The sequence below is a fragment of the Podarcis bocagei genome (assembly GCF_964188305.1).
Source record: "Podarcis bocagei genome assembly, chromosome: 1".
Classification (NCBI taxonomy): domain Eukaryota; kingdom Metazoa; phylum Chordata; class Lepidosauria; order Squamata; family Lacertidae; genus Podarcis; species Podarcis bocagei.
Genome location: NC_138125.1, coordinates 10,758,815 through 10,775,742, shown reverse-complemented (window position 1 = coordinate 10,775,742; position 16,928 = coordinate 10,758,815). Strand labels below are relative to the sequence as shown.

Genomic DNA, 16,928 nt, shown 5'->3' with positions numbered 1-16,928 from the left:
AGTTTCCTGCAATGCAGGGGGTTGGCGAGTCTATGATTTCCTCCCAGAACACCTGAATGATCCACAATCCTCCCTCCTTCTCCTGCCCCCAAACCATTTATTTGTGAAGCTTTTGGCATCGCTCCTTAATTTCAGTGCTCTGCTGCAGCTTAGTGTTTAGAGAAGCGAAAGCTAGTGTGACTAAAACAATTGCATCTAATTTCCCTGTTAATCCTATCTCCGTTTCCTTCTTCCTGCGGTTGCCGACATGTCAAATTTTAGATTGTAAGAGGCTCGGGGCAGACACCTGCCTCCTTCTACATTGTGAAACACTGTGCATGCTGAGGGTGCTATAGAAATAAAATTCTTATAATCAATCAATCAATCAATCAATCAATCAATCAATCAGGGATAGTTTCCAGGGCAGGGCACTGGCTCGACCTGTTGTGGCAAAAATAAGAATACCTTAAGGTCTTACAAATTTATTCCAGCGTAAGATTTTTGTGGGCTCCAATCTGCTTTATTTGATGTGTGAAGTGTTCTCCTAAGCAGAAGGCATAACAGACCAGGGGTCACCAATTTAGGGGGGGTTCAATAGAGTCATGGACTGGTTGGACCCAGAGGAATGGTGGGAGGAACCAGCTGGGGAACCTCCAAATGAAGAAGGCTCAGAGCCGAGGGACTGGTGGTAGGACAATGATGAATAGTCAGAGGGAGAAGAGGTGTCGGAAGCTGAAGGGGCAAAAGGGTTTAGTGAGCGGGGAGAATCTGTGGCAGAGAGCAGTCCAGAATCAGAGGCAGAAGCTGAAGCAGGAGAGGAGGGAGGCCAGGAGGCAGAGATGAGTCAGGCTGGGGAAGGGTCACAGGTGTCTCCCCCTCCTGCTGCTACAAGCTCTACCTCCAGCCTCTCAGAACCAAGAGAGGCGTGAAAGGGTGGAGGAGAGATCAGCTGCATGCAGGCGTCGTCTCCTATTGCTTGGGGAAAACCCTGGAGAGGAGGGTACTTAGATGATTGTGGAGAGGTGGGGACTTTCAATCTCAGCTGTGCTCCTTAGGCCTGACGCTCAGCGAAGAGGAGGTTGTGTTTTAGCTAATACAGAGTTAACTCCAACTTTGAAATGTGTGATTTACTGACCGGCACTCTTTGTGACAAATAGGCATTTGGAGCAACTGCAAAAATTGTAATGGGCAACACCCTTGTAACCAGTCATGCACTGCAACTTCTAGGATATTGGCTGCAACAGAATGCTTCCTCAAGTCTAATTTTAGCCAGGGGGAGCCATTTGGGCACAAGGGAAGATCTTTTTGGGCAGCCATTCACCCATGGGTGCCATGTTGGCAATCCCTAGACATGGCTAGGGAGGACTGCAAACACCGAGGTCAGAAGGAAACAGACCACAGTAGTGCAGACAATGATGGTTGTTAACAGTTGGGGTAACATAGAAATTGTGGCACGAGGTATCAGATAGGATAGGAAAGTTGGAGCATAGTCTTATCTAGATCGGATGCCCTGTCCTTCCTATAGATGAGTTGCCCTTGCTCTGAACTGTTGCTCAAATGCTCAGAATGAAGACAATCGAAATCCCTTTTCCTATCCACTGCTTAAAAATGCACTGCTCCTGATGTACGTACTTTTAAGAGGCCCATAATGCACCTTCTTTCCTTCTGCTTGCCAGGAGAACATTATATAACTAATTAGGACTCTCATCCTCAATAAGCTTTTAAGTTGGAAGGTTTTTATTTCCCTCCGTTCATTAGATTTGTTAGCGAGTTGCTGAAAATCGACACTTGGGCTATTAATAGCGGCTTTACTGAGGAGTGCCCTGTCTCCTGAGCTGTCCTCATGCTGGAAGCTGCCCAGAATTTAATACTTAAGCAGAACTTTTAAAAACAAGCAGAACTGTGTTTGCCACTAGTGACCGAGGCTTTTCACATTGGTGTGTGTCAGACCTGTGCATTTAACAACGGAGGGGGTGGGCAGATAATTGGATTAAGGCCACATTCATTCATTTGAATGTGAACATCAAAAATTGCCAGAGCACGCTTCCCTCCTGAGGTTACCATAAACTGGCATTCAGATACAGACTGCCTCTGACTGTTGAGGCGAAAAGGTAAAAGGTAAAGGACCCATGGATGGTTAGCACAGCTGCCATGGCTAGCAGGCAGGGATAGACTTCTCCTCCATGAATTTGTCCAATCCTCTTTTCCAGACATTCAAACAGGTGGGCCACCACTACATCCTGGGGAAGTGAGTTCCACAGTGTAACTATTCACTGCTTGAAAAAGTAATAATAATAATAATAATAATTGTTAAGTTGTGGGTGAACATATCAGATGACACAGTGATTCTTCAAACAGCTCTTGTTTATTCACAGGCCAGAACAGAACTGAACTGAAGGGTTCAGCCAACCTGCTTATATAGAGCTCCACTAGAACGCAACAGTAACCATTTTCTGTAACCATCCAATCACTGAACGTCACTTTCGATCCCTTATTTGCATATGTGGACCTGAACTATGAACAGTATCCCCCTGCTGGCCCAGGGTGAGAACTTCAGTACATAACAATAATAATAATTTATTATTTGTACCCCGCCCATCTGGCTGGGTTTCCCCAGCCACTCTGGGTGGCTTCCAACAAAGATTAAAAATAAATTAAAATGTCACACATTAAAAACTTCCCTAAAGAGGGTTGCTTTCAGATGTCTTCTAAAAGTCAGATAGTTGTTTATTACCTTGACAACCGGTGGGAGGGCGTTCCACAGGGCGGGCCCCACTACTGAGAAGGCCTTCTGCCTGGTTCCCTGTAACCTCACTTCCTGCAGGGAGGGAACCGCCAGAAGGCTCTTGGTGCTGGACTTCAGTGTCCGGGCTGGATGATGGGGTTGGAGATGCTCCTTCAGGTATACTGGACCAAGGCCATTTAGGGCTTTAGAGGTCAGCACCAAAGCTTTGAATTGTGATCGGAAACGTACTGGGAATTAATGTAGGTCTTTCAAGACCGGTGTTATGTGGTCTCGGCGATCACCCCCAGTCACCAGTCTAGCTGCCGCATTCTGGATTAATTGCAGTTTCCGGGTCACCTTCAAAGGTAGCCCCACGTAGCATTGGAGTCCAGGCGGGAGGTAACTAGAGCTTGAAGAAGTACTCAATAAAAGGCAGCCTCCCATGTTCCTATGTGGAGTTTCCCTAAAGCAGAGCTTTCCAAACTGTGTGTCGCAACACGTTAATGCAGCTGCAGTGTGCAGATGTCTTCCTCGCAGGACAGTTGTCGAAATTGCTCTGTGCTAGGATTTTTCTAGAAGTGTAGGTGGGTTCCCACGAGACAAGACACAGCAATAACATCAAGAACCTTTATTGAACTACATAACTGGGAAACAGGCGCAAAGCAACGGCTTATATACATTCCTGAAAGCCTGGGCCACTCCCACTCCCAACGTGATTGGCTGTCTAAACTTCCAAGCTGCAAATCACGACTCAGAGTTCAAGGGGCCATTGGCAGAGGCCCAAATCCTGAAATGTTCTGTGATTGGACATCATGTATCGACCCAGGAGCTCAGAATCCTTAGTCCAGACTCAAGCTCAGGCAAACACAGACCACTGAATACATAACATTGCTCCTGTCAACATTTGAGCTGAGCTTCTTTCTTATAGCTCATCTCTACTTCGGATAGTTGGCTCCCAAACCAGATTAAAAAATTGAAACGAGGTTTGAAGTGCGCCCGGAAATGGCAAGCCTGGAGCCATCTTGCTTCCTGGGATATGGGCATCCCCTTTAGTTGTGCCACCCCATGAAGCAGCCTAGTTTGCCTGTATGGTGAGACCGGCTCTGGATCAGACATTCTGAAGAGGACAGTGAATCTATAGATTAAAAATTAACTCGGCAAATATGAATTGAGACAGGCTGAAACCACAGTGTGGTGACCATGTCTGGGAAATGTGTGCGTCTGTTTGATAAAGGCATCTTCTTGATGGACTCAGGAGATGACTCAATTCTTTTGTTCATTGCCATCACAGTTGTATTGTCTCAGCTGATTAGCAGGGAGTCTGCTTTGATTTGCATCTCTTCAAAGGGCGGCTCTCCGATGTGTGTTGAAGCAAGACAACTCTCCTTTGCTTTAAAGGAAGACTAGCTCTGGGGACTAGAAGCTGCCAGGATGCCTTCAAGAGGCTGGCATGAAGCGTCTTATCAAACGCAACCCAGCTGCTCTGCTTCTCGATTAAAATCCAGCCACAGGTAGAGGTAGAAAGTCAATCCAAGTAACTCTCTGTACTGACAATGAGGTTTGCTGCCAGGACCTAAGCACATCAGAAGAGCTCTGTTGGATCAGGCCAGTGGCATGCTATGGAATATAAGACTCATGGAACTGTAGAGTTGGAAGGGATCCTGAGGGTGATCTAGTCCAACCCCTTGCAAAGCACATGATAATGATAATGATAATGATAATGATAATGATAATGATAATGATAATGATATTTTCCCCAGCCACTCTGGGCAGCTCCCAACAGAATACAGTGGTACCTCGGGTTACATACGATTCAGGTTACAGACGCTTCAGGTTACAGACTCCGCTAACCCAGAAATAGTGCCTCGGGTTAAGAACTTTGCTTCAGGATGAGAACAGAAATCGTGCTCCAGCGGCAGTGGGAGGCCTCATTAGCTAATGTGATGCTTCAGGTTAAGAACAGCTTCAGGTTAAGAACGGACCTCCAGAACGAATTAAATTCTTAACCCAAGGTACCACTATAATCCTAAGCATTTTTACTCAGAACGAAGTCCCACTTCAATAGGATTTACTCAATAGGATTTACTCTCTGGTGTGTTCCCAATAATTCTCACAGTTTCTAATGATGATGATGATGAAATGCAGGAGAAGCTTCCTGATGCAGACTAGGATATCCATAATTTTTGTCTGAGACATGTGGGAGAAGAAGAAGAAGAGGAGGAGGAGGAGGAGGAGGAGGAGGAGGAGTAGTTTGGATTGATATCCCGCTTCATCACTACCCTAAGGAGTCTCAAAGCAGCTAACAATCTCCTTTCCCTTCCTCCCCCACAACAAACACTCTGTGAGGTGAGTGAGGCTGAGAGACTTCAGAGAAGTGTGACTGGCCCAAGGTCACCCAGCAGCTGCATGTGGAGGAGCGGGGAAGCGAACCCGGTTTCCCAGATTATGAGTCCACCGCTCTTAACCACTACACCACACTGGTATGTGAGGATTTAATTTGCAAGATACTTTGTGGATTACACCCCTTCCAATTTAGACTCCATGATCTCATACGCCTCAGCTGGACTACTGAAATGGGCTCTATGCAGGGCTGCCCTTGAAAATGTCTCTCAGACCTCCAGCTGTGAAACGCTAAGCAATCAGGACAAAAGCATTTGTTCAGCTTAATTAAGAAACAAGAGAACCTCTTGCATTTTAACAAGCTGGACGAGGGATGCTTCCTGCCATCTTGAAGAGACAGCTTGGTTTAATTACTCGGAACTGTGGTTCTTTACGCAGGGTGCCATTGCTGAGTAAGCAACCATTGCAGCCCATTGAAATCACTCCGATTGCAAAAGATCAGCTTAATGTCAACAAATACTTCAGCAGTTTATTGTAGAAGCCTCTGCCACGTTGCAGAACTCATTATGCTGCCTAATTCAATCAGTGCTTTATAACTCATTTTTTTCTCATCAATAAGGTGTGACAGGTTGCTTTTTCTGGGATTTGGCATTTCTCGGTTATACATCGGAGCACGTTCGAAACGTTCAGCAGGACTTGAAGGCGACTTCAAATTGTGCAGAGTGGTCCGTAGGTACACAGAGCAGCTCTGTTGTTGTGCGAGGCCTTCTGCAGGACCTGGATAGGAGATGCAATGGGATCTATAGAATCACAGAACTGTAGAGTTGGAAGGGACCCCAGGGTCATCTAGTCCAGCCTCCTGCAATGCAGGAATCTCAACTAAAGCATCCATGACAAATGGCCACCCCAACCTGGGTTTGTGCCCAGCTCAGCCCATTCTTCAGGAGGAAGAGGCACAGGGTGTGTAGTTTGTTCGATCTCACCTCATGCTTGGCCCTACAATTCACCTGCTGGGTTAACCCTCGCCCTTCCCCCCAATTATTTTTATTAATTTCCCATCATTTTTAACGAATTGTGACCAAATTAATACAAATTTTATACAAATTTGAAAGCTGAATCCCCCCCCCCGGGGTTCCCTCTCTTTTCCTCTCTCCTTTGTGCAATAACATTTCCGACTTTGATTTCAGAATTTCATCCCTTCTCCCCACACACCATCTATTCAATCACCAGTTTCTGCTAAGACTCTTATACATTTCTTATAACCTGCTCTCAAATTACTCAAGTGGATAAAGTCTCCTTTTATCTATCTATAGTAATCATCGATCAACTTTAAAGCATTTCTCTCTGATACCTATTGAATAACCCTTTACCTGAGGGAAAAAAGACAGATCTTACTCCCTTGCCTTTTAACCCTTGCCTTGCCTGTGTATCACTTAGCTTTATGCGTTAAAATATTTGGCGGGAACAAAGCCTCGGGTTCGAGTTCATCATCTGGCAGTGAGGACAAGAAGAGGCAGAGGCATTCCCTCCTGTGTGTGTCAGAGGGGGAAGAATGCCTCTCCCACCAATATAAACACAAAGTAGCATACCCTCCAACAGTCCTGAAAATACTGGGATCGTCATGGAAACCCTCAAGCCATCACGGCTTCTCACTTTTCCACGGAGAATCCCGAATTCCCGAGGCGCCTTCTCTTCAGTGCAGCGTTTCAACATGTTACCTGGCGTTCAGATCCATGCGTCCTCTAATGCTTTTCTTAGATCTATGCCTCCTGCTCCTTCCCCTTCCGCTCAATATGGCGTCACTCCTGTTTTTACAAAAACAAGACCTGGGTCGCTTGACTGGCACTAAGAAAGCTTTTCACTGTTCCTCAGTTGACTGGTCTCTTATAAAGAAAGCAGTGAAGGGGGGAAGCAAGGGGTCCACAAGGGGGCTGGCATGGCTGCGAGGGGTGCAGAGGGGTTGCCCTATGCGGCCTAGGACCCACGTACCTACGGGACCGCCTCTCCTAGTATGCCCCACGGAGGACCTTAAGGTCCACAAATGACAACATTTTGGAGGTCCCAAGTCGCAAGGTGGTTAGATTGGTCTCAGCTAGGGCCAGGGCCTTTTCAGTACTGGCCCCGACTTGCTGGAATGCTCTGTCACAAGAGACTAGGGCCCTGGGGGACTTTAAATCATTCTGCAGGGCCTGCAAGACAGAGCTGTTCCGCCGGACCTTTGGTTTGGACTCAGTCTGACCCTTATGTTTCCCTCCCCTTTGATCTATGGGCTACTTTTAAAATGAGGATGCATTTTATATTGCATTTTAACCTGTATCCCCCCCATTATGTTTTTACTGTAATTTTACTGGTGTTAGCCGCCCTGAGCCCGGCTCTGGCTGGGGAGGGCAGGGTATAAATAAAAATTATTATTATTATTATTATTATTATTATTATTATTATTATTATTATTATTATTATTATTATTATTACAGGTGCAGAAGAGCGGCCATTACAGAGGATGCTTGGCTCTGGCTTGTGTCAGTCAGCCACTGAGTTTGCACCTATTTTCATGCCAGGAACATAGAAGAGCATGAAGCACCCGTTCTAAGAAGAGTTAAGGCCGCAACTCCTCTGTGCAAGTAAGCCTCACTAAACGCAGTGGGATTCACTTTTCTAAAAAAGTGCTTTCTGTTTAATATGGGTAAGCTTTATTGATCAAAAGTTTTAAAATTGATTAACCTAACCAATTAATTGCCTTTTTTTTTTTTTTTGGCTGCCCTAGTAACATTAGATGCATAAGCACAATTCCCAGCGAGAGAGGAGCAAAGACAATTCAGAAGAGCCTTCTGGCTAAGTGGCAGTTTATGCCAAGTCTATTTTAGCTGAAACGGCAGGTCAGTGCTAAGAGTGCATCTGGCAAGAAGATCCTGCAGCTCTCCTGAGCGAAGAGAACGACCAAACTCGAGAATGTCTGTCGTGAAATAGTGAGTGCACAGGATAGAACATAGACACAATGGGTGCTGCAGCGCGACCAAGGCAGTTTCAGTCCCATGATGAGGCCTGAATCCCGACTGGAAGGGATCCAAATGGTCCACTTCTTCCAGGCGTGCCTGGAGTTGTTCAGCAACCACACACTCAATCACCTTGCCCAAGAATGGAAGATTTGAGACTGGGCGATAGTTGGCCATATCGGCCGGGTCCAAAGATGTTTTTTTAAAGAAGCGGTTTAATGACTGCCTCTTTCAGTGAGTCTAGGAAGGCTTCCTCACAGAGGGAAGCATTCACCACCCCATGGAGCCCATCACCCAGCCCTTCTCGGCTCGCATTTATGAGCCAGGATGGGCAAGGATCAAGAAGAAGAAGAAGAAGAAGAAGAAGAAGACGAAGAAGAAGAAGAAGAAGAAGAGGAGGAGGAGGAGTTTGGATTTGATATCCCGCCTTTCACTCCCTTTAAGGAGTCTCAAAGCTGCTAACATTCTCCTTTCCCTTCCTCCCCCACAACAAACACTCTGTGAGGTGAGTGGGGCTGAGAGACTTCAGAGAAGTGTGACTGGCCCAAGGTCAGCCAGCAGCTGCATGTGGAGGAGCGGAGATGCGAACCCGGTTCCCCAGATTACGAGACTACCGCTCTTAACCACTACACCACACTGGCTCTCACGGATCTCACCACAATGGCTCCCACACTGTCTCAAGGAGACAGATGGTTGGTTTCACTCATTGAAGCAGCCTGTCCACATCCTCAGAAGTAACAGATTGGAACTGATCCCATGCTACTTGACTAGACAGGACTCCAGCACTCTCCCGCCCCGGCCCTGCTCCCAAGGTGGAGTCTACCTTTTCCCGAATCTGAGTTTCTACACATGCTCACGCGCCCCCTCTCTGCCCTCTGTTACAGTGAGGTCAAAGTTCAAAGACACAGTCCAGCCAGGCAAAAACTGTGGGGAGGGGAAGTGACGTCCTAGTCAAAATATGAAATTCCGTGTTTGCTAGGTGAGCAAAGGTTTTAGACATATGCAGATCCCTGTAAATTCCTAGAGGGTACCCTGTGAAGTCAAATCCTCTTATTGCCCAGGCAGGAATGGTAACAGTAGGAAGATAATCTTTATCACTTTCTTCCACCTCTCTTGTCATGCAGCCATGGGGATTAGGATGTGGAGCATGTCCACTCCAGAATAGCATCTTTGATCTAAACAATGCGTTTTGCACTCTAGAAAGATGCTTTGCCTGACTTATCCCACAGCTATTTTCTGCGCGAATCAAGCCTGCAACTATATTCTTACATTGCAGACTTCTGTGTTGTTGTTTCATTTCGAGGGATAAATAACGGGGAAGATCCAGTCTGCCAGAGGTACTCTGGATAATTAGAGAAAGCTAATTGTGCCAAGTTTCCGTGTTAATGCTGCAAAGGATGGTATATGTTATGTACTGAGTTGAATAGGATCCAAAATGCAGCAGTCTGATTGGTCCTAGAACAATAGGATCCAAAATGCAGCAGTCTGATTGGTCCTAGAACAATAGGATCCAAAATGCAGCAGTCTGATTGGTCCTAGAACAATGCAGCAGTCTGATTGGTCCTAGAACAATGCAGCAGTATGATTGGTCTGCAGGAGCCACCCAATCCAGCTCCAGGTGTAAGTGAATCCACAACCTGATTGGCCTACAGGAGAATCCCGGAATTAGCCAATCACGTGGGGCCCATTGTGTAAATAATGTATATAAAGCAGACATTCTGGGGGAACTTGCATTCCTCCTCACCATTATGAGCTGAATAAAGAGCATGAAATCCACTCTCAACTCTGAGTATATTTCAGTATATTTTTAACTCTGCTAAACTAGACACTAACCTTACTCAAGTGAGCAAGAGGAGGATAATTAATAAATAACGTATCCTCTCCTGCCTAGCCCAGTGAGAGCCCTGAGGGTTAGGCAGAGATGCCTGGTGGGCTGCTTTTAGACCCTGGGCCTGAGGTCCCCCACCCCATGTTCACCTCCAGAAATCTTCAGGCCATATCATATCAGACAGAAATGCTGGATCAAACTTCTTCCTGAAACCTTGCAGGAGCTGCACTAGGCTAAGATACTGTCAGAGGGGGACATCAAGGCCAAAGGGGTCAATTATTAAGGATATAATAGATTTAATCTGGAACCGTATGGTTCCTAGGAGGGCAGGCCAAGGATCACCTGAGACTTTGGATGTCCCTCTCAGATGTCTTGGCAACCTGTTAGGCTGGGGAAGAACTGGCCAGTGTCCAGCTACCATCTCAATCTGTGGTTCTCAAACATCCAGGGTATCTTGTCTACCTTGACTTGTCTGCTGAGGAACCGCTACACATCAGCTACAGAACTCATGTGTCTACAAGGCATGCCTATTTAACATCCATTTCAGCTCTCGTTATCACTGACTGTAATGTTTGCAGTTCATTGCCATCCAACTCCCACCTTACGAGTTTTCTTCTTTAGAGACCTGCCAATTGAGATTTCTCTTTGTGTATCTGGCAAAGTTTGCTCAAGCCCACAAGGTTATGCCATAATGAATCTGATAGGAGTGTATTCTACACAGCACTAAGCAAGATCGTTCCATCAGCGAAAGGATTTCTCCTGGCGCAATGATGTCCACATCTCCTCCCTCCAGCATGCCCTTTAAATATGCTGTGGGTGACACTTCTGGACTAGGGCGCTCAGCGATGGATTGTAGTCTGTGCTCCTGTTATCAAGAGAGAGACGAAGTTGCAGGGCGAGAGATTAAAGGGAGAGCAACTAAAGGCGAAGGTGCCCCTACGCCCAAGTGGAGAGCATGGGTGGCAAAATTCCAGGCTGTGCAACAAGGGGCTTCCCCTCTTCGTTTTGGACACAAAACTTAAGAACAGAACAAAGAGTGAAGGGGTGAACCTCAGCGCTCTGGGAAAAAACACTCTTGCTTGCAAGCGCCTTGAAACCTGAGCGACCAGCGCTGGTCTACTCCGCAAAGATAAATGTTATGTACTGAAGTTCTCACCCTGGGCCAGCAGGGGGATACTGTAGATAGTTATGCAAATAAGGGATTGAAAGTGACGTTCAGTGATTGGATAGTTACAGAAAATGGTTACTGTTGCATTGTAGTGGAGCTCTATATAAGCAGGCTGACTGAACCCTTCAGTTCAGTTCTGTTCTGGCCTCTGAATAAACAAGAGCTGTTTGAAGAATCGCTGTGTCGTCTGATATGTTCACCCACAACTTAACAACAAAGAATTAAAAACACTGACTACATCCCTGGAGCAAGTAAAAAACCCCAAGGATGTATGTAAAGGGGAAAGCAACTACCTCAAAAAAATCATCAAAAAACGTGAGGGACGGTGAAGGGGCTCTACCTCAAGGCAATTGTTAAACTGTAAACTATACTGTGAAAATAAGTCTGAAAGAAATCCAAATTGCACTCCAAGTGAAAATAAATTTAATCTACTTTAACCAGAATATAAAAAAGAACAGCAAGCGTAAAAGAGGGGGAAGGGAGAGAAAGCTGTCTCAGTTTTGGGGATGGTGGGGGGCATGTGAGGAGGGGGGAAATCCCCTTGTGACAAGACTAATCCTTGAAGTACTGCAAAACATGTGGTTAAAGTCTTCAAGGTGCAACGAGACTCTGTTGTTTTTATACGACACAACTTTGGCATGCAACGGTGATTGGTCACTGTGAATGAGCGGGTGCTTAGTGTACACAAGTCCTCCTCTCTCCTTTTTTAAAGAAACAAAAGCATTTTTATTGAAGGCACCATTAACCCCCACATGATTGTTGGGAGTAAAGCAACTTCCAGGAAGACACTTGAGCCAGTGCGAGGGGAGACAGACAAAAAGGCAACTCTTCTTTCCTTGCTGACACCTTCTTGAGTAACTTACCTGCAGATTGTTTTTCTCAAAGGCTTTACTTCCTTCCTGCTTCATGTTAGCATTGGACCTGCTTCATGTTAGCACTGAACTCCATCATGGCCACGTATAATAGCTTGATACTTATAACAGCTTTGGGACGCGGGTGGCGCTGTGAGTTAAACCACAGAGCCTACGACTTGCCGATCAGAAGGTCCGCGGTTTGAATCCCGCGACGGGGTGAGCTCCCGTTGCTCGGTCCCAGCTCCTGCCAACCTAGCAGTTCGAAAGCACATCAAAGTGCAAGTAGATAAATAGGTACCACTCCGGCAGGAAGGTAAACGGCGTTTCCGTGTGCTGCTCTGGTTCGCCAGAAGCGGCTTAGTCCTGCTGGCCACATGGCCTGGAAGCTGTACGCTGGCTCCCTCGGCCAATAAAGCGAGATGAGCACCGCAACCCCAGAGTCGGCCACGACTGGACCTAATGGTCAGGGGTCCCTTTACCTTTACCATAACGGCTTTGTTTGCCAGGAGTATCTTTCCTTAGTTTTTTTCAGCCAGCAGTTTTAGCAGACTATTTATTTCAGCTCTCCAGCTTCCCATATATACAAAAATCTAACAACGATGACCCATGCCCAAAATTTTCCACAGGTAAGCTATCTGCGCTTATATAGCAAAATAAGGCGGGGGGGGGGGAATCGCCACGACCTTCCGAAGGCTGCTCTTTCCAATTGCATTTAAATGATTTGTGGAAAACATTAAATAAGGCACCTACGGCAGCCTGAAGGCACTGGGTTGTCCTAGGCAGTTCTCGGTTGCTTTGTAGCTGCGTGGAAACTAGAATGAAAAACATTTGAGACTTTTAGTTTAGAGAAAGGGCAAGTACTGTAAGGGGTGGCACGATAGAAATGTTTAAATTACGCAAGGCCTGGAGAGACTGCAGCCATTTCCAAGTGTCCTTATTTTCCAGGGACAGCCCCGGATTTACAGAAGCCCATCCCGGTTTCTGATCCTGGAATGCCCCGCTTTTCCTTAGGGCGTCCCTATTTTCATCAGAGAAATGTTGGAGGGTATGAGAATGAGTAGAGAAAAGCGTTTCTCCCTCTCTCATAACCAGAACTTGTGCAAATCCAAGGACGCTGAAAGTTGGAAGAGTCAGGGCAGATTTTTAAAAGCCCATTGAGTCCAGCGTCCTGTTCTCAACATGGCCAACTAGATACCCATGGAAAACATGCGCAAGCAGGACCCAAGAGCACACTCTCCATGGTTTCTGGCAACTAGTATTCAGAACTGTGGAGGCAGAAGACAGCCATTGTGCTAGAAGAAGAAGAGTTTGGATTTGATATCCCGCTTTATCACTCCCCTAAGGAGTCTCAAAGCGGCAAACATTCTCCTTTCCCTTCCTCCCCCACAACAAACACTCTGTGAGGTGAGTGGGGCTGAGAGACTTCAAAGAAGTGTGACTGGCCCAAGGTCACCCAGCAGCTGCATGTGGAGGAGCAGGGAAGCGAACCCGGTTCACCAGATTACGAGACTACCGCTCTTAACCACTACACCACACTGGCTCCCATTGATATTTATCTAATCCCCTTTTAAAACCAACAAAGTCGGTAGCCATCACGACACACAGCCGGCATGAAATCTATAGCTTAACTATTTGATTGTTATCATGTGTTATTACGTCTCCATCCCACCTTTCTTCCAAGCCCTAACCTATAAAGCCCTAAATGGCCTCGGTCCAGTATACCTGAAGGAGCGTCTCCACCCCCATCATTCTGCCCAGACACTGAGGTCCAGCGCCGAGGGCCTTCTGGTGGTTCCCTCGCTGCGAGAAGCCAAGTTACAGAGAACCAGGCAGAGGGCCTTCTCGGTGGTGGCACCCGCCCTGTGGAACGCCCTCCCATCAGATGTCAAAGAGAACAACTACCAAACTTTTAGAAGACATCTGAAGGCAGCCTTGTTTAGGGAAACTTTTAATGTTTAATAGGTTATTGTATTTTAGTGTTTTGTTGGAAGCCGCCCAGAGTGGCTGGGGAAATCCAGCCGGATGGGCGGGGTATAAATAATAAATTATTATTATTATTATTAGGAGCTCAACGTGGCAAACCTGCTTGGTCTCCCCACATCTTATCCTCACAACAGCCCTGTGAGGTAGGTTAGGTTGAAAGACAGTGACTGGCCCAAGGCCACCCAGAGAGCTTCACGGCTGAGGGGGCATTTGAACCCTGGCTTCCCAGGTCCTAGTCCAACACTCTAACCACTGCACCACACTGCCTGCAGGCACTGTGTGAAGAAGCACTTTCTTTTATCTGCCCTGAATCCTCCAAGATTCATCTTCATTGTGATAAGAGAAAGGGGGAGAAAAACCATTTCTGTACCCACTTTATGATTTTATACATTTCTATTGTGTTGCTTCTCACTCACCTTTTCTCTAAACCAAAAAACAAACAGCAAATGCTATAACCTTTCCTCATAGGGGAGCTGGTCATCCCATTTATCATTTCCATTACCATTTTCTGAACCTTCCTCAACTTTACGATATCCTTTCGGAGGTTGTTCAATGAGCAGTTTAGAATTTCCCAGAATTTCCTGCATTGCAGAGGGTTGGAATAGATGACCCCTAGGGTCCCTTCCAATTTGACGGATCTGGGATCCTACATCTTAAAACAACAGCGAGAACAACTGGGTGAAGAGGGAACTAGATCTGCATTCAGGATATACATGCAGCTCCTTCCAGACTCTGGCTATAGCCATTTACAAGCAAGAAAATTCGGTTGTGTGGTACTCAGTTTAGTAAAAAATAAAATAAAATCCCAGATGCCCAAGGGTAAAATGACAATACATTTTGATGGCTCTCTAGTTGGATAATGCTCAATACAGTGGTGCCTCGCAAGACGAAATTAATTCATTCCGCGAGTTTTTTTGTCTAGCGAATTTTTCGTCTTGTGAAGCACGGTGTCGGGAAAGTTTTGGAAAAGCTTCAAAAATCACCAAAGTCTTCAAAAACCTCAAAAAAGGCTACCACACCGCGTTGTATGAGTTGCTCCTCGAAGTCAAGTCACAACTGTATTAACGGTGTTAAGAAAAAGGAAACAAACTTGCAAGACGTTTTCGTTTTTCGTCTTGCGAAGCAAGCCCATAGGGAAATTCGTCTTGCGAAGCAGCTCAAAAAACGCAAAACCCTTTCGTCTAGTGAGGCATTCGTCTTGCGGGGCACCACTGTATATAAAAAGGGAGACAAAATACAGTAAATGTCAGTTTGATACCACATCATTTCCCTCCTCCCCAAGAAATGAGGCTCTTTACTAAATGGGGAATATTCATAAAAAAGCAGATTAAAACAGGATCTCTAATGTTTGCATCAATATCTTAACCACGGTCAACTCTGAAAGAGTTATTTGCCTGCCTGATTTAGCTTTTGAGGCTCGGTCATGATTGAATATTCATACTGGAGCAAATCAATTCATTCGCTGTTGCTGAAGGCTACAAATTACTGAATCTAGAGATTCTCTCAGTTCTGCTGCACGATCCTTGGAGATCTTTTCACGTTTTTTTCCGGATCCTGACACCACAGGAAGAGTTCTCTCAGCTGCTTTACTTTATCAGCTAGCTTTGCCTGAGGAAAAGTGACTACGATATGGACCATCTGCTTGTATCTACAGCTCTGTAGCGGTTAGAAAAAAGCAGGTAAGATATGAGAAGGCGCAAACTTAGGAGGAATCACAGATGGGGAAGATCTCCCTTTGAAGATGCCTCCTTCCTGGTCATGTCCTTCGATCTTTTGTGCAGGTGTGGAATTATGGGATGGGAAGACTCTGGCCAAACACCAGCCCATCCCCGTTCCAATATTCCGGTCATCGTCATACAACTCGACAGCAGCTGCCGCACTCAGAGCATGGTTTCTTTTTCTTCTTGGGATTGAATATGGTGAGTATCGCTTCGTCAAAGACGGCCTTCAGGCCTTTCTGAGTCAAGGCTGAGCACTCCAGGTAGCACTGGGCGCCGATCTAGAACGAATAAAAAATAGAGAGACAAACAGGCCTGAGCGACAGTGGCAAGAAAATAACCTCTGGGTCATAAAAAACCCCCCAGAAACATTTTTACTTGGTATTATTGTTGAGGACATTAATAGACAAGATGTTAAATTATTTTTATATGCAACAACAGCGGCAAGAGTATTGTTAGCCCAGAAATAGAAGCAAGAAGAAATTCCGACGAAAGAAGAACGGCAGACGAAATCAATGGACTACGCAGAATTGGATAAAATGACAGGAAGGATTTGAAACCTGCAGGACCAGAGATTTACAGAAGATTGGAAGAAATATATGAGCTATTTGAAGAGCAATTGTAATCAACAAATTGCGCTAATAGGACTGCAAGAAGTTTTGCAAGGAGAAATATATGAAATATTGCAAAGCAGAGAAAGAGTAGAGATATTAGTTATGAAATTTAAATGTAATAGTGAAAGTAAGAAATGTGAATTAAGTGAACAGATTGGAAAATTTTCAGATGTGATTGATGGAAGTCAAAAAATTGTATAAGATATAAAAGTATGTTTAATTATTGTTGAAAATGATATGTTAAAAAATTAATAAAAAATTATATTAAAAAAAGAAAAAAAGAAAATAAACTCTGGGTCAGGGGTAAGCAACCTAAGGCCCGTGGGCCAGATGTGGCCCAATTGCCTTGTCAATCCGGCCCATGGACGGTCTGGGAATCAGCGTGTTTTTACATGAGTAGCATGCGTGCTTTTATTTAAAATGCATCTCTTGGTTATTTGTGGGGCATAGGGGCATAGGTTCATCCCCCCCCAAAAAAAATAGTCCGGCCCACCACATGGTCTGAGGGATGGTGGACCGGCCCATGGCTGAAAAAGGTTGCTGACCCTGCTCTGGGTATTGAAAGGTAGAGTGCCCCCAGGCAAGGAGGTTCCATTTGACTATCTTGGCCGAAACAAGAGTCCTCTGTCTTCCTCCAAGAATTTGTCTAAAGCTATCTAAGATGTTTTACTGTTGTTTTATGATTTGCTGGAAGCCTCCCAGAGTGGCTGGGGTAACCCTGTTAGA

General features: G+C 45.7%; 1 protein-coding gene across 1 annotated transcript in view; it reads right to left on the bottom strand.

Annotated features, from left to right (window-relative positions):
• Positions 1-14,682: 14,682 nt before the first annotated feature.
• RHOJ (ras homolog family member J) overlaps positions 14,683-16,928 on the bottom strand; it is a 63,849-nt gene continuing 61,603 nt past the window's right edge. Inside the window, exons 5-6 of the mRNA XM_081194630.1 lie at positions 15,080-15,869; positions 14,683-14,732 (exon numbers count right to left, since the gene is read on the bottom strand). Coding sequence (XP_081050756.1) covers positions 15,723-15,869 — 147 coding nt within the window. The 3' untranslated portion in view covers positions 14,683-14,732; positions 15,080-15,722. The remainder of the gene's footprint in view (positions 14,733-15,079; positions 15,870-16,928) is intronic.